Raw genomic sequence first — 19,425 nt, 5'->3', positions numbered from 1 at the left:
TTTACTCAGCCATGAAGAAGAATGAAATCTTACAATTTTCAGGTAAATGGATGGAACTGGAGAGCATCATTCTGAGTGAGGTCAGCCAAGCTCAGAAGACCAAAAATCGTATGTTCTTCCTCATATGCGGACTTTAGATGTAGGGCAAATGCAGCAATGTGGTTGGACTTGGATCACAAGACAAGGGGAGAGCACATTTTGGTGATATAAAAATAGGTAGAAAACCCAAAACATGAAAGCGTTTGATGTCCCCACTCCAGAGGAACTAATACAGAAACCTTAAAGCGACAGAGGTTATCATGAGAAGGGGATCAGTAACCAGGGTAAAGATCAGTTAAAGATGAATCAACATGGGTCATAACACACGTGTACACGAAAGCAATGCTAGGAATATTTCCGTGTAGCTATCCTCAACTCAACTAGCAAAACACTTTGTCTTCCTTATTAGACTTGTCTCTTTTCTTCAATAAAACTAGTGATAAAGGCAGAACAGGACCTGCCTGGAACTGAGGGAGAAGTGGGGAGAGGGTGGGGGAGGGTGGAGAAGGGGGAGAGGGTGGGGGAGGAGACCATTTCTTTTGTTATGCAGAAGCTTTTTAATTTTATGAAGTTCCATTAATGTATGCACATGTGAATTAAAAAATAATGATAATTTAAAAAAAATAACCAGTGTAAATTAAGAGACCTGAAGAAGGCAGCAAATTAGGTTTGTGGTTGATATATGGGGTGGGGCAGACAGGATGACCATCTTATGTACTAAATCTTAGAAAAATCACATAAAGAAAGTTCTTCCCCACACAACTGAGTGTCCTTCCCCATACAAGGTTTGCTGTGTGAAAAGCAAAACTCTTTTTCTTAAAAATCGGAACCAAATAATTTCTTATAATTCATATTATTTTCTTTGCTTTAATCCTAAGAATAAAATATTTAGTAAAATATTTAATGAATTGTTACTATACAGTTTAAATTACTGTATAATTTAAACTTTGTATAATTACTATATGTTAATTATGCAATACTTCTAATGACAACTACCTAGCAAACTTAGTGTTCCTTTAAAAAAACACATTTTTCACAAAAATTTTGGGTGGCAATGCTAATAGCTATATAAAATTGTTAAGCAATTTGTGTATGGGATGTAATTAATTTACCACTTCAAATTAGTTATGTAATTTAATCTCATGCTTGTATATTTCATTCTTATAAATGTAAAGTTAAAGTTTATATAATCAATTCACTTGCCTATGATAATAATTTTTATATTAGTGCTGAAATATAAATCTAAGCCTGCATATTTTTACATATTTTTCCATGTGAAAAGCAAAACTCTTGAAAGCACATGGGATGAAATTTTCTAGGAAACACATCCAATTTATTTGGCATCTCTGGTTTTATGCTTTAAGATATTTTTTGGAGTACTCAGGCAGACCTGGTTTGAGTCCTCCTTTGCTATTGCATTGACTGTAGGATATTAAAGTGCCCATGCTAAGTGTCCACAGTGAGTGGAAGCAGTTCTCACCAGTGTAGCAGTGCTCCGTAAGTGCCATGTTGTTACCCTGCTTTCCAGCAACCCCACTGTGAAGACTGGCTTCTGCTGAATCCTAATCCAGATAACAGTACCCTTATTTGTACTGTTACTACATTGTACTTTTTGTTCTCCTACCATCTGTTCTTTAAACTTTAAAATGTTCTCCTTAGCTGGAAAAAAAAAAGTGCCCCATTGTAATCAGTTTCTTTCAAAAATCTAATTGTACATAGAAATAGAATTTATAAAGCAGCATAAATGGCCGTTTGCCTCACACCCTCAACTAATTGGACTCCAGAGTTCCTTACAGTTTGTAAATGCTTCTTGCACATAATTCTGTTAAGCACCACTTATAATGCAAGTGACTCACTTCAGCATAGGCCATGTCCAAGACAGACACCTTGGTGTGCATATGTAAAGCCTTCACCCACTATTGGCTTATAGGGGAGAGAAAGAGGTACAGGTGAATTTTATAAGAAATATCTTGAAAAAATCATGTGTATGTACAATAGAAGCTTTCTTGAAAACCGTTGATGCAATCTAACATTCTGACAGTTACTGATAGAAATGCCATTGTACTTAATCTATATATGAAACTGATGGAGACCACTAAAGACTATAGTTTTAAAGGCAATTTGTAAGAAATTTCCATACAAAAACTAAGGTGAATCTTGACCAGTGATTTTTATTTTTGGCTTATTCTTTTTAACAACTAATGAGTTTACATGTAGACATATTCTTAAAATATCTCAGGAAATTACATTTAGTGGGAAAACACATTCGTAAAATATTAGACATCTACTCTTCTTGACAAGGGTGAGTGTGCTTGTAATTGCTAGGTACATTAAGTGAATTATAGAGTAGATGTTGGGACTGACAATATGTCAGAAGTGTGCCAGGAAGAATATGTCAGAATGAGAAGCTATTTGCAGTGAGCCCAAGTGAGATACCACAAATACGTGGTTAGTAATCTGAATTCAAAGACGTGTTCCCCTATCTACACTGACCTCTGTAAAGACTGATGAGTCTATTCACTGTTGAATGTTTTCTTGTTATTACTAAAGTTATTTTAATAATATGTATTTTTTTAAACTTCAAATTATTTCATTATTCACAAGCTGTTGTGTTAAAATAAATATTGAACAATATTAATCGAGTGGATATGGCTGTATTGAAAATAGTTTGCATAAGAAAGGGAAAAACTAAAGGAAGAAAAACTGAATGGTTCTCTATTAACTAGGTTTGCAGTTTTAGGTTGAAACATAATTGAGTGATTGAAAAGTGGACATTTGTTATTAACTGTCAAATTCATACATACTTAGGTTTGAATTATAACCCCAAAATTCAGGTGTATTTCCTCTATGAAGATCAAATCAGTCTGAGAAGTAGACGGATTTGAAAGGAGAGTCACTAAGTGCAGAATTCTAAAATCCGGGACCTCTTGCTTCACATCCCAGCCTTACCATTTTCTGGCTATAAAATCTGGGGTAAATTTCTGAACCTTAAGAGATAGTTACCTTTAAAGTGACATTGATAGTGTCAACCCAGCAAGACTCTGAATGAACTTCACAATGCAATCAAAGTATAGTAAATTATACATAGTATCATTCCATAAACTGTAGTGTTGTCATAATGTCTTTAAAGTTTTCATGAAGGTATAACTATCACACAATCAATTACACAGGTTTGACGTGCAATCTAATATGTTTTGACATATGTATGTACCTGTGAACCATTATAACAATTAAGATAGTGAGCATGAAAGTCATTCTCAAAAGTTTCTTTATGCCCCTCTCTCTTCCCTCTGTCTTGCAACTCCATATTACTTCCTTCCCAAGTAACTACTTACCTTTTTATATTAAATTATCTCTTACTACAGATAAGTTTGCATTTTCCAGAATTTTATATGCGTGGAATCGTTCATTTGTTGATTGATAGACATTTGAGTTGTTCCTGAGTTTAACTGTTTTGTTCCATTTATCTATTTTTCTGTTTTTAGCATCAATAATACACTTTTTTGATTACTATGGTTTTTTAGTAAGCCCTAAAGTCAGATAGTGTACGTCCTGCTTATACTCTGATTTTTCAAAGTTATTTTGATTATTCTGGGTCATTTGCATTTCTATATAGATTTTAAAATCAACTTGACAGTTTCTACCTCCAGAAAAGTGTGCTGGAATATAATACAGAGTCTCTCGATCCATGAAAATAGTATATTTCTCCATTTATTTAGATGTTCCTTAATTTCTTGCATCAATGTTTCATAGCCATCAGTGTGCAGAGCTTAGACATTTTTGACATATGTACAGGTCTTGCATATTTTTGTCACATATGCATCCCTAAGTATTTCATATTTTAGCAGTATTATTTTAAATTTAATTTTAATTTCTAATTGTTTCTAGTAGCTTTTTGTAGATTTCATAACACTTTCTGTGTGCACAAGTGAATAAAGACAGGGTTTATTTTTATTTTCTTTCAAATCTATATTCCCCAATTTCTTTTTCTTGTCTTGTTTCCTTGGCTAGAACCTGTAGTACAACATTGAATAGAAATTATGAATAAACTTTAGTATATCTGAAAAGTCTTCTACTTTGCCTCCTCCATTTTTGAAAGATTTTCACTGGATAATAAATTCTTGGTTAAAATGCAGTAATATTATTGGGCATGGGTCACACACTAAGGGGAGAACGCACACAGGAGGAATAGGGAAAAGAAATGAAACCTAAAACTTGAATGTAGCTGATGTGCAGAGGAGAAAATAATCTTAAACTGGCCGAAGCCACTATGAGAAGGTGACCGGGAAGTAGTGAAGAGGTTTCTTATTATCTCTTATGTTTTCTCTTCAACAAAATCAGAAAACAAGATGGGTGAACAGGTTCTGCCCAGAAGTGGGGGTTGGGAGGAGGTGGCCCAAACAATGTACACACGTGAGTAAATATAAAAACTGTAAAATAAAAAAATAAAATAAACAAATTCTTGGTTGATAGCAGCAGTTTTCCTCCCCTTTCATTATTCTATCTAAAGATATTGCTTCACTGTTATCCTTATCTTTCTTCTTTTGTATAATATGTGTTTTTTCTCTGACTGGTGTTAAGATTTTCTTCTAATTACTGGCTTTAGCAATTAAATTATTTTGTACTTTAGTGTGATTTTCTTGGTGTTTCATGTTATTGGAGTTTGTAGAGGGTTTGTGTGTTTTGTTTGTTTATTTGTTTTTGTTTTTGATATGTAGGTTCATAGTTTTCAAAGAATTTGAGGTTTTTTTTCTCTAATGTCTTCAACTACTTTTTCTGCCCCTTCTCCTGTTTGTGGCTACAAATTACATATGCTCCTATTACTACTTGAAGTTTTCCTACGATCATTGATTTTTTTTCTCCTTTTATTCGTTTTTTTCCTTCAGTTTTTCCCTCTGCTTTATTTTGAAGAATTTCTGTTATCCTGTTATTTCATACATTGTAATCTATTATCTCTGTCTCCAGTCTTGTAGGGGCACTAATATTATTCTCTTGTCTGTTTAAGATTTTGTACTAACTTTGGGTGGTTTTTCACACACATGTACTAAAATATCATAACTTTTTCATCAAATTCTTCATCTCATGTGTAAAGTATCAGGGAGTCCTTTGTTTATTAACAAAGTAATATATTGCCCTTGGGAGATATTTCTACTAGCCCATATTAGTTAGTTTCTCAAATTTTTTACCCTAATTACTGTACAAGGGCAGCTATGCGTCATATTTGTGTATTGCAAATGACTGTCCAAATGCAAAGAACAAACCTGAATCTTGGGTTACCCTGACACAACCATTGAGTTGTATCTTCAGGCTTTCTGTGGCATCTGATGAAGATAGGTGTGACTGTGCTGACCCATCTACTTGTGTTGAAAACTTCTACTTCTCAGGGCCTTCAGTGTCTGATTTGACATATGATCCTGTAGTCTCTTTCCACATAAACTCAAAGAAACCAATTTCCAATTAAATTGCACTTCTGTGTACATGCAGTTAGTTACACTAATTGTTTCTCCTGTTGTGTTTGTATTGTTTTAAGTGTTACTACTCTATTTAAAAGTAGGCAAATTCTTTGCTGTGCAAAAGTGCTTGCATTGAAAGCAAAAGTTTTAAGTTAGAAGTGCACTAGAAAATGCAGGTTATAGCAATTTACATAGATTTTTAAATCCAAGGATGCTATGCATACTGTTCATTTTCAATTTTTTAAGAATTGGGCTCTGCAGGAGTAAATCACATTGATCCCAAATTGAAAGAATTTCAATTAATTTGGAAGTATTATTTAAAGGGAGATTAAAACAAACTCTATACAATGTATGACTTCTCTATCCTGCAAGTCAATAGATTAGTGTTTTAATGAGTTAGGGAAGGCCATGTGAATTCAAAATGGGGTATGAAGTTACAGGAAGAGTTTTGAAAAAAAAGACCTGGGGGTAACTCTAGCTCTGCCACTTCCTGTCTCTGTAATTTGGGGCATATCTTTCCACTCATTTGAACCTACATTTTCCCTTCTTTAAGTAAATGCTATACTACCTTCCACTTAGCGTCGATATGAGGCTTACATGATATAAGGAATGGAAGTGTTGTAAATAGCAAATGATCGGGGGCTCATAACACCTTACCTCCTTAAGTACATGGAGTTACTTCCAAGAGAAAAGCGTCCACCCAGGTAAAGGAGCCACCTGAAATATAAAAATGTGTGTGTGTGTATATATACATATATGAAGTTAATGGTAAATGTCTGTAATATAAGTAATTTAGATTAAGAAGACTTCACAGGGTGGATTTGGATAATAATGATTCTTTAAGTATTCTTTTTAAAGGCAAAATTACTGATGTTCTTTTATGGCCTTCTTTAAAAATATGATTTTTTTTTTAATTAGGGAGAATTTGTTGCCTGTCTCCTGTCCCTACTACGACAAATGACAGATAGACACTATCAACAACTTCTTGATAGTTTCAACACAAAGGAAGAATTAAGAGTAAGTCATATTTTAAATTTTTCCCTTTAATGTGTCTTTTTAGTTTCTCCTGTTCTTATTCATCACTATCCAGATAGTTCCTTGATGATTGCTTTATCTCACTCCATTAAATTCTAAACTGTTTCTTCTCAGTCTTGTCCACAGATCTTCTTGTATGTATTGTCACTGTGAGAATTCTGTTACTCAAGTGAATCAATTAACTCTTATTTTCCAGCAGGACACGGGGTTTGAAACACTTGTCCTCAAAGTTCAATAAACTAAAAACAGAATGACAGATTTAAGACAAACGCAAATAGACTAACTCTAGTTAAGTGGGCCTATAAATATTGTCTTAACCAATGTGATAGGGAGACTACACATATTTTATCCCTAGAAACCATAATAGAGATTTTGGTTACAACTTTCTGACTAGAGAAGCAGAGTTATGTGCGATATTCTTTATTAACTGTCATCTAATCAGTATGCTGTGCTAGTCTGGCAGGCTGACATTAAATAGAAAATAAGAATGCCAGATTTATAAAAATCCAGTATTTGCTAAGATTCGGGGAAATGGAGTGCTTCATTTGTGGTATCACTAAGAGCTTAGAAGTCGATTGTCCTCACACTAAGGAATGACCTGTCATCTGGCCTTATTTACTTTTATTTCTCTTTCATCTCTTCAGTTTTCCAGACACCTTGCATGTGTAAGCCATCATTTTAGGAGGATTTCTTAAATGCTAGGTGGTGGAGCTCATAGGACAGTATGTACAGTGACACTGTAATGACAGCTGACAGGAAGCCTTCCCTGTGCCTTAAGTGAGGATTTATAGACATTTTGCAGTACTGGTACATAGGGACCACATACTGACTGTTAAGTGCCTAGAAGGTACTCTGTGATCTCAAAACAATCTTCCTGCTACCTTGGATCAGTTGACAAGCTGAGTCATACAAAAAAGGAATTGTTTGGGGCAGATACAATCTATCCAGCGTGAGTTGATGACAGATGTCATCATGTTTTTTTATTCTCCCATTCAATCTTGAGTTTAGAATTTAAAATGAACAAAAGGCTTTACAAAATTCATGCATCAAAAGGAAGATAACAGTCCAGTTCACTTTTATCAAAAGTTGACTACTTAACACAGTTGAAGAATATTTAAGTTTTGCTTAAGATTTCTTATTTAAAAATGGAAAAATGAGACCTTTCGAAACTATTCTAAGAATTGGGGGGAGGGGAGGTAAAGGAGAATGATGGAGGGGTAAATTGAACTGAGCTATATTATAAACACACATTGTAAATGTCACGTTGTACCCCCAGTACCATAATAATATGATGATTAAAAAAGTTTTAAATGTGTTTCGGAGAACAGCAACAACAACAAAAATTCCTTATTTCAGATTTTCCTGGGGCTGGGGATTTAGCTCAGCACGAGGACTTGTGTTCAGTATGTAGTACCTCCCCAAAAGAAATTCCCCTACATATTTTTATAAAGCCTGAAAATTAAAAAATTAAAGAGAAGCGTAAATTGAAAGACATGATTAATTTAATCTAGGGGTTGAGTTTTATGCTTTAATATTCACAATGACAATAAAGCAAATGAAAACGAAGTGTTTAAGTGGACTTTATTTCAGTCAGCCAGTACACCTTTTCAAAAGATGTATTTCCCTGTTCATACCTGGTCCTTTAGACCAAGAGAATTATTTATTTAATGACACTAATTACTTAATCTGTCATTCAGGAAATGCAGACAAGCAGCATAAGCATGGTGAGCACTGAGCCAGGCACTGGGGACATGAGCAGGCACAAGATGTCCTGTCAAACGCACATTGACACCCCCAGTGGTGAATTTATATGGAAAACTCATGGTGCTATGGAGCATCTGGAAGTTACTACTACCCCAGATTCAAGGTGACAGAACTTCCAAACTTGAAGTCTATGCTGAATTGAAAAATTAGTAGGAGTGTGTTCATAAGTAAACTCACTTAGGCTGGGGGTGTAGCTCAGTGGTAAAGTGTTTGTCTGGATTCTATCCCCAGTACCACAAAATCAATTAATTAAAGGACACCTCAGTGCCCTAACCAACATACCACATTCCTTATCCCATCTTTGTAAACATTTATTAGAAATTGGAACATTTTTGTTTATTTGTCTACGTGTTTTCCCTAGCCTCCAGCTACAAGATTTTAAGCTTCTTGATATTGAAAGCTTTGGCCAGTTCCTTGTTCTATTGTTGCATTGTAGACATTTAAGAAATATTTGTTGATTTTTTTTTTTTTATAAAATATGGAGTCTGGGGAAAAGAGTTGTAAGACATATGGCTCTGTGAATGGATATAGACTTTACTTTGAGGACATTTGGAAAACTGAAGGTTTCAAGAAGGGACAGACAAGATCACATTTGTCTAGTTATACTATTGAAAATGGACTTGCTGAGATCAGAACAGGAGACAGAGCCCTGTGAAGAATTTGATTTAGTACTCTAAACTACAAATCACTCTGGCTTGAAATAGAGATGGAGAGATTCTGGGGACATTTAGGAACTTGAATTGGCAAGACTTGATGACTGATTACATTTAAAAAAAAAAAAAGGTATGAAGGAGAGGGAGAAGTTGATGAATATTTCCTGGCTTTTTAACAACTGGCTGAATGTTGGTGCCCTTCACTGAGTGAACATAGAAGGAGTAGAAGCAAAGGTAAATCCTTAGACTGAGTTTGAGAGACTCCAAAGGGAAATGTTTAGTAGACAGTGCCTGAAGTTTAAGAGAGAGAGAGCTGGGCTGCACATGTACATTTGGGACCTGTCAGTGCATGAATAATAATTGACATCCTGGTAGTAAATGTGACCATCCAGGAAAGTGTAAAGTTAAAGAACCTAGCTAGCATCTTATTATCTGCTGCTCCACAGAGGTCAAGTAACATCACGAGAAGGCCCATTGATACTGTTGGGGACCCTCATGAGCAACGGCATTGCAAGGGTGTAAGCCATGCTGCCATGCACAGGCGAGTGAAAAAGAGGATAGGGTGGGACAGATGTACAGAATAGTTCAAGAACAGGATAAGGGGGCTACTGAGAGATAACTTTGAATGTCATAGGAATATTTGTGATGAAGGAGGCTGCAGCATGTTTAAATATTAATGATTAGACCTGGTAGAGATGAGAAGCTACAGACACGAAAGAGGTGCTAACCTACAAGGTGAGGTCCCTGAGAAGGCAGCAGGGGGAGAAAGAATTAGCCTTGCCTAGGAGAAAGATCCCTGTTCCCAGTGTAAGATTAGAGGGGAAGTAACTGGAGGTGCAAAGTAAGGTCATTTATTTAATTTGCTAAAGGCTAATTAGTCACCTAGTTTTAATCTGCATAGTAAAAGTTTCGGTGTATCTCTTAATAGATAAGGTTTTTTCTGTGCTCAATTTTCTGCAAAGCCGAGTAGACTTAGTTATGTTCCTCAAAGCTACATTACAGTACTTTTCAAAAATAATAATGCTGGCCTATAATCATGAAGTCCTTAGTACCAAATGTTTTTTAGAATTTTTGCAACTTCAGAAAGATAATATGGTGCATACTACTATTAAAGTTTAGTGCCTCCCAGTGGGATCTGCAATGAAACAAAATATTCACTTTAGAAGGGATAAAACTACAAACAGTTCAGTTCAGATTTTTTTGCTAAATGGATTATAAGACCGAAAAATGTTAGAGTCTTGTTGGATTTTGATATTGCAGTAAAAGAACTGAGGACCTCTAACAGTAAATATTTTATGTAGAACTTAGTACATATCAGGCACTGTTGTAAGTCAGAGATTAATGTTGTCTCGTTCACTTCTCAAAAGAACTCCATGAGGTTGGCCCCCCTTGTGGTATTACAGGTATCAATTATTGATTCAACAATCGTTCACTGAGTACATGGGCTAGACATTAGGGATGTTAAGACTAAGTAAGTAAGGGATAGATGTACAGAATGTTTCAAGAACAGGATACTGTGGCTACTGAAGGATAAAGTTGGATGTCAGAGGAATATTTATTAAGGGCATCTATATCATTGTTATAAATGAATGTGAATGCTCAGGTTTCTTTTCAGACTGTATAAATCTCAGCTTTTCTCATAATGCTAGTAAATCAAAATCTTTGCTATAAAATTATGTAAAATTTCATGTCACCTCTTTGAAGGTAATAAGGCATTTCTAGTCATAGAGTGAAGATGTCTAAGAAATACCAAATTAGAGGGAGAGTAATTTAAGTTTTTGTATATACATTTAACTTGGAAATTAAATAAATAAAGGAACTAGCAATAAGGCTAGGTACAAATTCATATAATGATATTTGATGGAAAAGTATAACTGATATTGAAATTAAAAAGTAAAAATCCCATGTAACTATTGTTTTTAAAAAGTAATAAATCAAAGTACACATCTTAGTCTGTTTTGTTGCTGTAATAGTGTCTAAAGAGAAGAGGTTTATATTTGGCTCCCAGTTCTGGTAGCTGGGAAGTCCAAGAGTGTGTTGCCAGCATTTACTTGGCTTCAGGTGAAGCCTTGTGCTGCTTCAACTCCTAACGGAAGTTGAAGGGTAAGGAAGCAAATGCAAAAGAGAGAGAAAACAAGAATACTTGATCTATAATAACCCGCTCTTAGAAACGAAGTCAGTGCCAGGAGAGAAAGGCATTCATCCTTTCGTGAGGGCTCCGCCTGCATGACCGAGCACCACGCATAACACCGAGCTTGCTGTCACTACGACTCTGAGCAATAAGGTTCTTACACGTTGAACTTTGGATGAACTCACTCAAACCATAGCATGTGTTGTCCCCTCTCTCCAAATGTCCTAATCCCCAGAGGTAGCTATTTTTAATGCCCAGAAATGTAACCTCCTAGGCTACTTTCTATTCTGTCTACCTACGTACATATTTTTAACTGGAATCATTGTATTCATATTGTTCTATACCTTTTTTTTACACAATATCTCGTTGTGTGAAAAATAAAGCACCTCATTTTTTCAAATCCCATTATATGGATGCTACATAATTTCATCATCCTCCTTCTGATAGGCATTCAGGATGTTTCTGATTTTTGCCATTAGAAAGGACCTTGCAATAAACACATATGCCTGTTTCTCCTTGAACTAAGCCCTTATTGCCATAGAATAAATTCCTGGATATAGAATTGTTAGGTCATTGAATATGCACATTTAAATTTGGATAGGATACGCAAATTAAGATTTTTAAAAACATTCATGTTTTGCTTTATCCTAGCATCACTGCTTTTTCCTTTATTCTTACCAGTTCAGGAAAAGGTTTTCTTAGTGTTTCCCAGTGGTTCTGTATATCAAAATGAACCCTGAAAGGATGCAGTTCTCAGGTATGCACTAAGACTAATGGTGTTTGAACTCTGGTCATGCTTGAACACCCTGGCTGCCCACACTGTTGTTGTTGCAGCAGCCTCTGGCTTTTTAAGCAGTATGCCATTTCTTCTTTGTCCTCAGGTACTTGTGTGAGTGGTGTGAGTCACAGAGTCAGAACACAAGTGTGTGGGAGCAAAGACCTGAGGGCTGTAATCTGTATTATTTAATTTTTTTTCCTTCTATAGAGTATTACATTATTTTTAAATGAACAAAAGCAATCACTAGGTAGTGATGAAGTATTTTTTTCTCCTTCCGTAGCCAGTAATGTTTTATTATACACCCACCCTATACTGGGGGCTATAGTTTTGTCCATATCCTTGGTATTTCATGTATATTCAGCAGTGAGACTTCTGCTCTTTGTTGATTATAACTTTTCTTATAGAACCACAGGGATCTTGCTGTAAGTGTGAGGTTATACATGTTCTATAACTTTTCTTCGTCTCCTATATACTGTCCCACTAGCTTTTAAAAGAGCATATCTGATCATGCCTCAATCCAGCTTTTAAACTCTGAGTACTTCTACTACTTACAGGACAAAACCCAGTCTCTGTCACATTGTCCCTATCCTCAGTCTACTTTCCAGCCTTATCAGTCACCCTGCTCCTTCCAAACATTTGTCACTCCAGCCACTGAAACTACTTGGGTATCCCTAATGAATTTTATATATATACATGTATAATTTATATATATAATTAAATATATACTATAAATATTATAGGTATATAATTTATATATATACATATGTATGTATATATATACATATATATATGTATATATATCCCTTTCCTTCTTCTACTCATGCTACAAAATCCATCTCAGGTATTACTTTCTTTCCTTTTTTATTTTGATTTTTATGCATTTATTTTGTTGGTGGAATGGGGTTTGAACTCAGGGCTTTGCACTTGGGAAGCAGGTACTATACTGTTTGAGGAGCCACTGTTACCAAATCAGGTATCACTTTCTTGATGAAGCCTCCACAGACTACAGTCCACTGTCTCTGATAGCATACAGTACACAGTGATTATTTACTCATCCTTGTATTTTTTCATGACTATTGGCTCATCAGATTAGGACCATACCTTTGTGTCTCAGGTACAAAGCCTGGAGCATTAAGTCTTTGTTGAATGAATGAGCCCTCTTAATAAATTTCTGTGTGCTCAAAAAAGCCATCATTTTCCATGTAATTATTTTGACTTATCTATTTGAATATATTGATTACAGAAAAATAGTTCTATCACTCTCAAAAGATTAAAGAACATTTGGAAGTTATATTGTATAATATAAAGATTCCATTTTAAAGACATAAATTTTAATGTGATAATGATTACTAAAACCCTTTATTTCAGACCTTATAGCAAAAGGATTACACATTTGAAATTTGTAGAAATTTAAAAAAATAACATCTGATTATAATCTAAATGCTAAATGAAGGAAATATGTTTCTAGAAAGCTCTGTCCTGTTCATTGCTCTTGATCTGTCTACCTGCTCTATGGTGCTTTATTTTCTGAATATCTTGATTCATGTTTCATGGTCTCAGAATTTCTCTCTTTCTGTGTCTTACCGATTCATATCATGTGTAGCACAGACATTTTTTTGTATGGTACAGTCAGAAAATCTTTCTAAAATGCAAATTTGCTCCTTTATACATCTGCATAAACCCCTTTACGTCTCCACATGGCCCTAAGGGTAAATTTCCCAATTCTTTACTATGAAAAAGTTGGAGATTTGTCTTTTATTTCTCCTTATTTGCTTAACTTTTTACTAATTTGCCTTTTCTTTACTCCAATTTTTCTTTATTCATCCCTATGTCTCTTTCACCCCTATTTCCTGCCCCTGCTGCCTACAGTCCATACAACCTAGTGCTCTCTCTCTCTGGCAGGTGTCATTCTCTCTGTGTGGAATGTCTGGCCTTCAGTCCCATCCTAGTTCATAAAACAGGCATACATCCATGTGGGAATTGAACTAGCATTCATCTCCCCCACTAAAATGTGAGCTCTGTGAACACAAAGAAAGTACTATACTTACTTGCCATGGTATGGCATATCCATACGCCGTAAATATGTGTTGTACAAGTAAATAATAGAATATGTCTTCATTTGCCAGGTGTCCCCAGCATTTAATACAGTGCCCAGTGCAGAGTAAAGCACCCAACACTTACAACTGAATAAATGTCAGGGACCCTTTCTAAAATCATAGCCATTGTGGCTGCTTTCTTTTGTATTTGAAAATGGAGCGTTTTATTATTACTTTGGGAAGATTTTTCTTAATGACTTTCTTGCTTGTACCCTCTTGTACTACAGAAAAGAGTAAATTTTCCAAAGCAGCACCTCCCTTTTTCTTTTTTCTTTTGAACCCTGATTTGAAGAATTGCGACAATATAGTTAAACTGCTCCCAGGCTGCCAACTTTAAAACAGTGGCATATGAAACATGTATTTCTGTGTGCTATCCAAAAAGGAATATTATAGACATGGAAATGTTCTTTTTAACTATAAAAAGAATCTAAGTTAGATGTGCAGAATCATGATATCTATTTATGCAAAAGCACATTTAGTGAAATGATCTGAGCTGAAATACTTAAAGGATAGACAAGGAGACAGCACAGATGGGGTAGGAAGGAGGGAGTCACTGTGGAATCTAGCACTCAGGTCAGAGTGCCTTAGAATAGAGGAATTGAGTCAGAGATGAACCCTGGTCATGGCAGTTGGCAAGTCCTTGCTGTGTGTAGGTCCCACATGTTATCATCATCTGATCTGACAAAACATCAGGCTATCATTTAGAAATAAAAAATTGCAGAGTACTATATGAATAGCTAAATGACCATATTTTTAAACATCTCCTTGAATTTCAAGAAACCTTATCCCTTACCTTTTTCATGTATGAGAGCTCAGTTCCTAACAAGTTAAATAAGCTGCCAGGGTCGTTGAGCTATTCAATTGCCGAGCCAGAATTAAAATCTGGATTTTCTGATTGTCAGTATAATGTTCTTTCTTTTTTTCCTCATGTGAATGTATTTGGTTCTGTAAATGTAGATGGTACTTAAATGAGTACCTTAGAAAGCTACTTGAAACACCAAAATGTTTTCTTGGGGGAAATGAAGATTTACATATCAATACAAATTGACATACCAATACATAAGCAGAGATCCAATGTCACCTGCTGCCATGGCCTTTTATTTTGTGAGATAAATGGAAATAGAAAAATGAGATGACCCAGAAATAAGTTATCTATTCCTAGCCCCGACATCTGTAATAATATCCTTTCTTTCCTAGCACTACAAAAGAACAACTATAGTTTCTAGCCCCTAAGATAGAGCCTTATCTCCTCTAGCCCATCCTTTCAGCTAGTTCTGCAGCTGGCATCACACTCTCACCCCACCCTTTCCCATACACATCCATACCCAGCACCAAGGGAGCTGCTTCCCGTTTCCAGCGCTGTAAAAAGTTGTGAAGTGAGAAGGTCAAACTTCAGTATTTTAGAATTTATTTAAACTCCTAACTAATATTAGAGTTCAATAAACAACCCACCACTTGCATAATTTTTCTTTAACATCTAAGCAAAAGCAACATAGGAAATCTTTCAAAGATAAGTGCAAACTCATTTTTTGTAAGAAGTATGTTTTCATAGCTGAGAAACCCAAAACGAATCAAGTAACTGTAAAGTCAGTAGAGCAACTTTTAGAAATGCTTTTAAAAGGACTTCTCAGAGTTTTAGTGTGCTAATGGCCTGAGAGCTAAAGCAAGGTTACAATGTTAAGTGTTCCCCCCTGCTCCTGAGAAAAAAATTTTGGTGCTGAGTTTTGAACCCAGGGCCTCGTACATACTAAGTTCTTGCTCTACCAGTAAGCTATGCCCCATCCCCCACATTGTTATCTGATCCGCAATGGAAAGCATTTGGGAAACTTGGCTTCTGGAGACCTGGGCAGGATCTATCTGGCCAAAAGCCAGATGCCCTAGTAGGGATGTTTCCACATGGTGCATACGGCATACGATGATGTGTGTGCTGAGGCCAAAGAAGCTAAAATAAATGCTTGTCAAAATGTTTATGGACTCAAAGGAAGCTGTTAGAATGTGTAAATAATAAGGAAAAAAAACTACCACATGGTTCTCAGTTTTCAGATTCTATCTTCTGATGATGTGACAATCATAATCTTATATTCATGCAGCTTACATGTTTAACGTAATGTGTTGTTGGGTTTGATAAATAAAATCTTGTGTTTCAAGTTGCTTCTTATTTTTAAGCAACACCACACCATTGCCTTCTTTCAGTCAGTTTGTTAGAGAAATATATATTTCTAGAATCAAAGTCACAAAAAAAACCCTTTAAGTTTTCTAATTAATAAATCTAAGTCAAAGCTGGATGAACCAATCCCTTTTTGAGTAGATTCTGTAGAGTCCATTATCTCCTTGTTCCCCCTTTAAGTGTCATGTGCTACGTCATGGGCCCTCTGTTGTAATGTTTAAAGAAATGGTATTTCCATGTCCGAGGATTGCTTCCTGACAAGAGTGTAATGTGCTCTTACCACAAAATGATAACTGTGTAAGGCTGTGTGTTTGCTAATTAGCTCAAGTTAACCAGTCCACAATGTGTATGCATTTCAAAACTTCATGTTGTGCATGGTGAAATGTACAATGCTATCTGTCAATTTAAAAAGAAATTTTTTAAGTTAAAAAAATAGGAGAGAAAGAAAAAAGCAGAAGGAGGCATTTCCAGGGGATCAGTGTACAAACTAGATAGTAAATACCATGGCACCCCTGTGAGAATGCCTTGACACTCTTGCAGCTGGCAAGCACTTGTCACTGGGCTCAACTTAGAACACATCCTCATTGGAATTTATTCTGTATAACGTGTTTGGGGAAATTCTCTCAGATCCATAAACCTGCAAACATCCCCTTAATACTGTATTCAAGACTGACCTCAAGGGCTGGCGGAGCTGCTCAAGTGTTAGCACGCCCTCCTAGCAAGCATGAGTTCCTGAGTTCAAATCCCAGTGCCACCAAAAAAAAAGCCCTCTAAGAAACAGGTTTTTGACTCTCTCTTCAACAAAATTAAAGATAAGGGCAAAGAGTTTCTGCAAGGTATCGAGGGGGTGGGGGGGAGAGTGAGGGGGCAGTGTGGGTGGTAAGGGAGGGGGTGGGGGCAGGGGGGAGAAATGACCCAAGCATTGTATGCACATATGAATAATAAAAAAATTAAAAATATAAAAAAAACCAGGTTTTTGTGTAAGACACTTTTGTTGGACAAATACAACTTTCTGAATTTCAACACTCACCTAATTGAACCAAGACAATTTATTGTTCACTTTTGATTGAAAAGTTCTGATTTCAAGACGCTATAATGGAAGAGAGGGAATATATTTGCTTGCTAATTTTCTGTTACAATTTTCTATTTTACGTCCAGAACCTAAATTTTTAGAGCTTGTGAAGAGAAATTAAGTCATTTCCACTGTGCCTGAGAAAGGAGAAAATCAGGGAGCACTGGGGTTGGGTAGCAAGCCAAAGGGCTCGGGTACTGGGAATAGGAAAATTGACGATTCCTTCTGCTGGCAAATTCCTGTGATTGCCTTGGAATTGGTAACAGTAGGACTGTCTTTCTCTCTGTGTATATTGACAGTTATAATAAATTAGTAAAATGATCTGTTTTCTCCTCATCTAAGGATTTCCTGCTGCAGATATTTACTGTGTTCCGAATATTGATCCGCCCAGAGATGTTCCCAAGGGACTGGACTGTCATGCGCCTGGTTGCTAACAAGTAAGGCCTCTTACCTGATAATGGCGGCTGAATGTAAAGGGGAGACAGGGTACAGAGGGATCTTCGTAGTTTCATCTCAAGATTGATTCCTCCGAGTTCTACGGTTCTTTTTCTTTGTCACTAAGTTAACTTTTCTGTCTTTTAAAAAAATTATTATCGTTGGTCTTGAACTATTATTTGTTTTGAATGTATTAACATCATTCAAAAATCAAACAATGTAATAGGGCATGCCTTGAGAAATCCCAAGCATGCCTACCTCATGTACCCTCTTCCCCAGCCTTTGGTAGACACTTTTGTTTCTTACATATCCTTCCAGTGTTCCTTTATGCAGAGTCTAGCAGACAGCATGTGTATGCAGTATCTACACAGTGCTCTTTCATGTAAAATCCTGGAAGTAGAAAGCTCTCACTCTTTTATGGCTTGTTTTTTTCTTCTACAGATAAACAATATTCCATTGAATAGGTATACCATAGTTTATCTAATCAGTTCCTTTTTCCTGGACATTTGAGTCACTTCTCATCTTTCTTAACTATGCTGAGCACTGGGACTAAAACATTGAGTTAGGCTCATAAAGAGTTCATTTTATTCATCCTCATAGTATAGAAATGTAATAAGTAATAAGGAACTAAAAAGAATGGTCTGAGGAAAGTTCAGGACTAAATACAGATATTTGAAGAGTTATTAACATAAATGCAATATTTGAATCTCCGGGAGTTGATAAAATGAGCTTATATTAAGCATATCCAGCAAAAAAAATTAAAATAATCCAAGGACAATACCTAATGGAATAGGAGCCAGGACAGGAGATTAGGGTATAGTCAGAATGGCAGGCACTGTTTCCAGAGAGTGCCTCTGGGATTTATCTGTTTCCTCAGCTTCCTGTGACCCTAGTCTCAGGACATAGACTGAAGATGAAGCTTAGAAAACTGGCCTGATCTTCACTTTAAAACTCGTTATTTACCCTATTTCATTAACATTCTCACTCAAGCCCACGCTTCCCTTCTTCTCCTTTCCGCTCTTCTCCAAATGCCAACACCTACATGCTCAGGGTGAAAGTTGGGATTTTCTACACATCTAACCATAGGCCAAGGTCACCATATGTCTTCCCCAGATGCCCAGGTATGATGACGGTGAGAGCTCCTGGAATGCAGGATTGCATTTTGATTAGATATATTTAATATGTCTTCTGCTGCACTGTGCATTTATAGACATGGAGGTGTTAAAACGATGTGTGAAAAATTTCAAAAAGTAACAAGTAGTATAATATGGCATATTATATTTTACATAAGTACAGAAAGCTGCTTTTCCATTTTGGAGACTAATTGAGACTGGTGATATAGCTCTCTGTAGAATTTTGCATATTTATTTTGATATCTGTTAGTAGAATCATTCCTGTGGATGCTACAGATTTAAGTGGGAGCCTTTCCTCATGTATCTGGCTTCATTACCAAAGATCAAGCATCCTGGGATGCTGATCCCTGAGAGGGATATGAAATAATCCAGAGAGCCAGACAGAAAGGGGTCCAGGCTGCCGACATCATCATCATATACATTTGGTCAGCGTTTGGTCATTCTACTTGCCCCATGTGCAAAGCTACATTTTGGCTTGAATTAGAATTTTTCAGTGGCAGAAATTCAAACTGAAAGTAAATTTAACATTTTCTCCCTTAGGTACACAGGCTGTGCTTGAGCTTGCTGAAAACCATGTCAACAATCGGACTTTTCTGATATTAAACACTGCTTCTGTCTGCCCAACCTAAAACATCCCTACTCCATTTATGAGAACTTTCATGGGCAGAT

The 19,425-nt window shown here is 36.0% G+C and overlaps 1 protein-coding gene across 5 annotated transcripts in view; it reads left to right on the top strand.

Moving 5' to 3' along the window:
• The window catches only part of Dock4 (dedicator of cytokinesis 4), a 433,717-nt gene that overhangs the window by 332,767 nt on the left and 81,525 nt on the right, over positions 1-19,425 (top strand). For all 5 annotated transcript variants that reach the window (XM_074065045.1, XM_074065044.1, XM_074065046.1 and 2 more), the window contains exons 26-27: positions 6,411-6,509; positions 17,531-17,625. In XM_074065045.1, the coding sequence (XP_073921146.1) occupies positions 6,411-6,509; positions 17,531-17,625 (194 nt within the window). The remainder of the gene's footprint in view (positions 1-6,410; positions 6,510-17,530; positions 17,626-19,425) is intronic.

This window comes from Castor canadensis, chromosome 2, assembly GCF_047511655.1.
Source record: "Castor canadensis chromosome 2, mCasCan1.hap1v2, whole genome shotgun sequence".
Classification (NCBI taxonomy): Eukaryota; Metazoa; Chordata; class Mammalia; order Rodentia; family Castoridae; genus Castor; species Castor canadensis.
The sequence above is the reverse complement of the archived record's forward strand: the minus strand, read 5'-3'. Positions and strand labels throughout refer to the sequence as shown.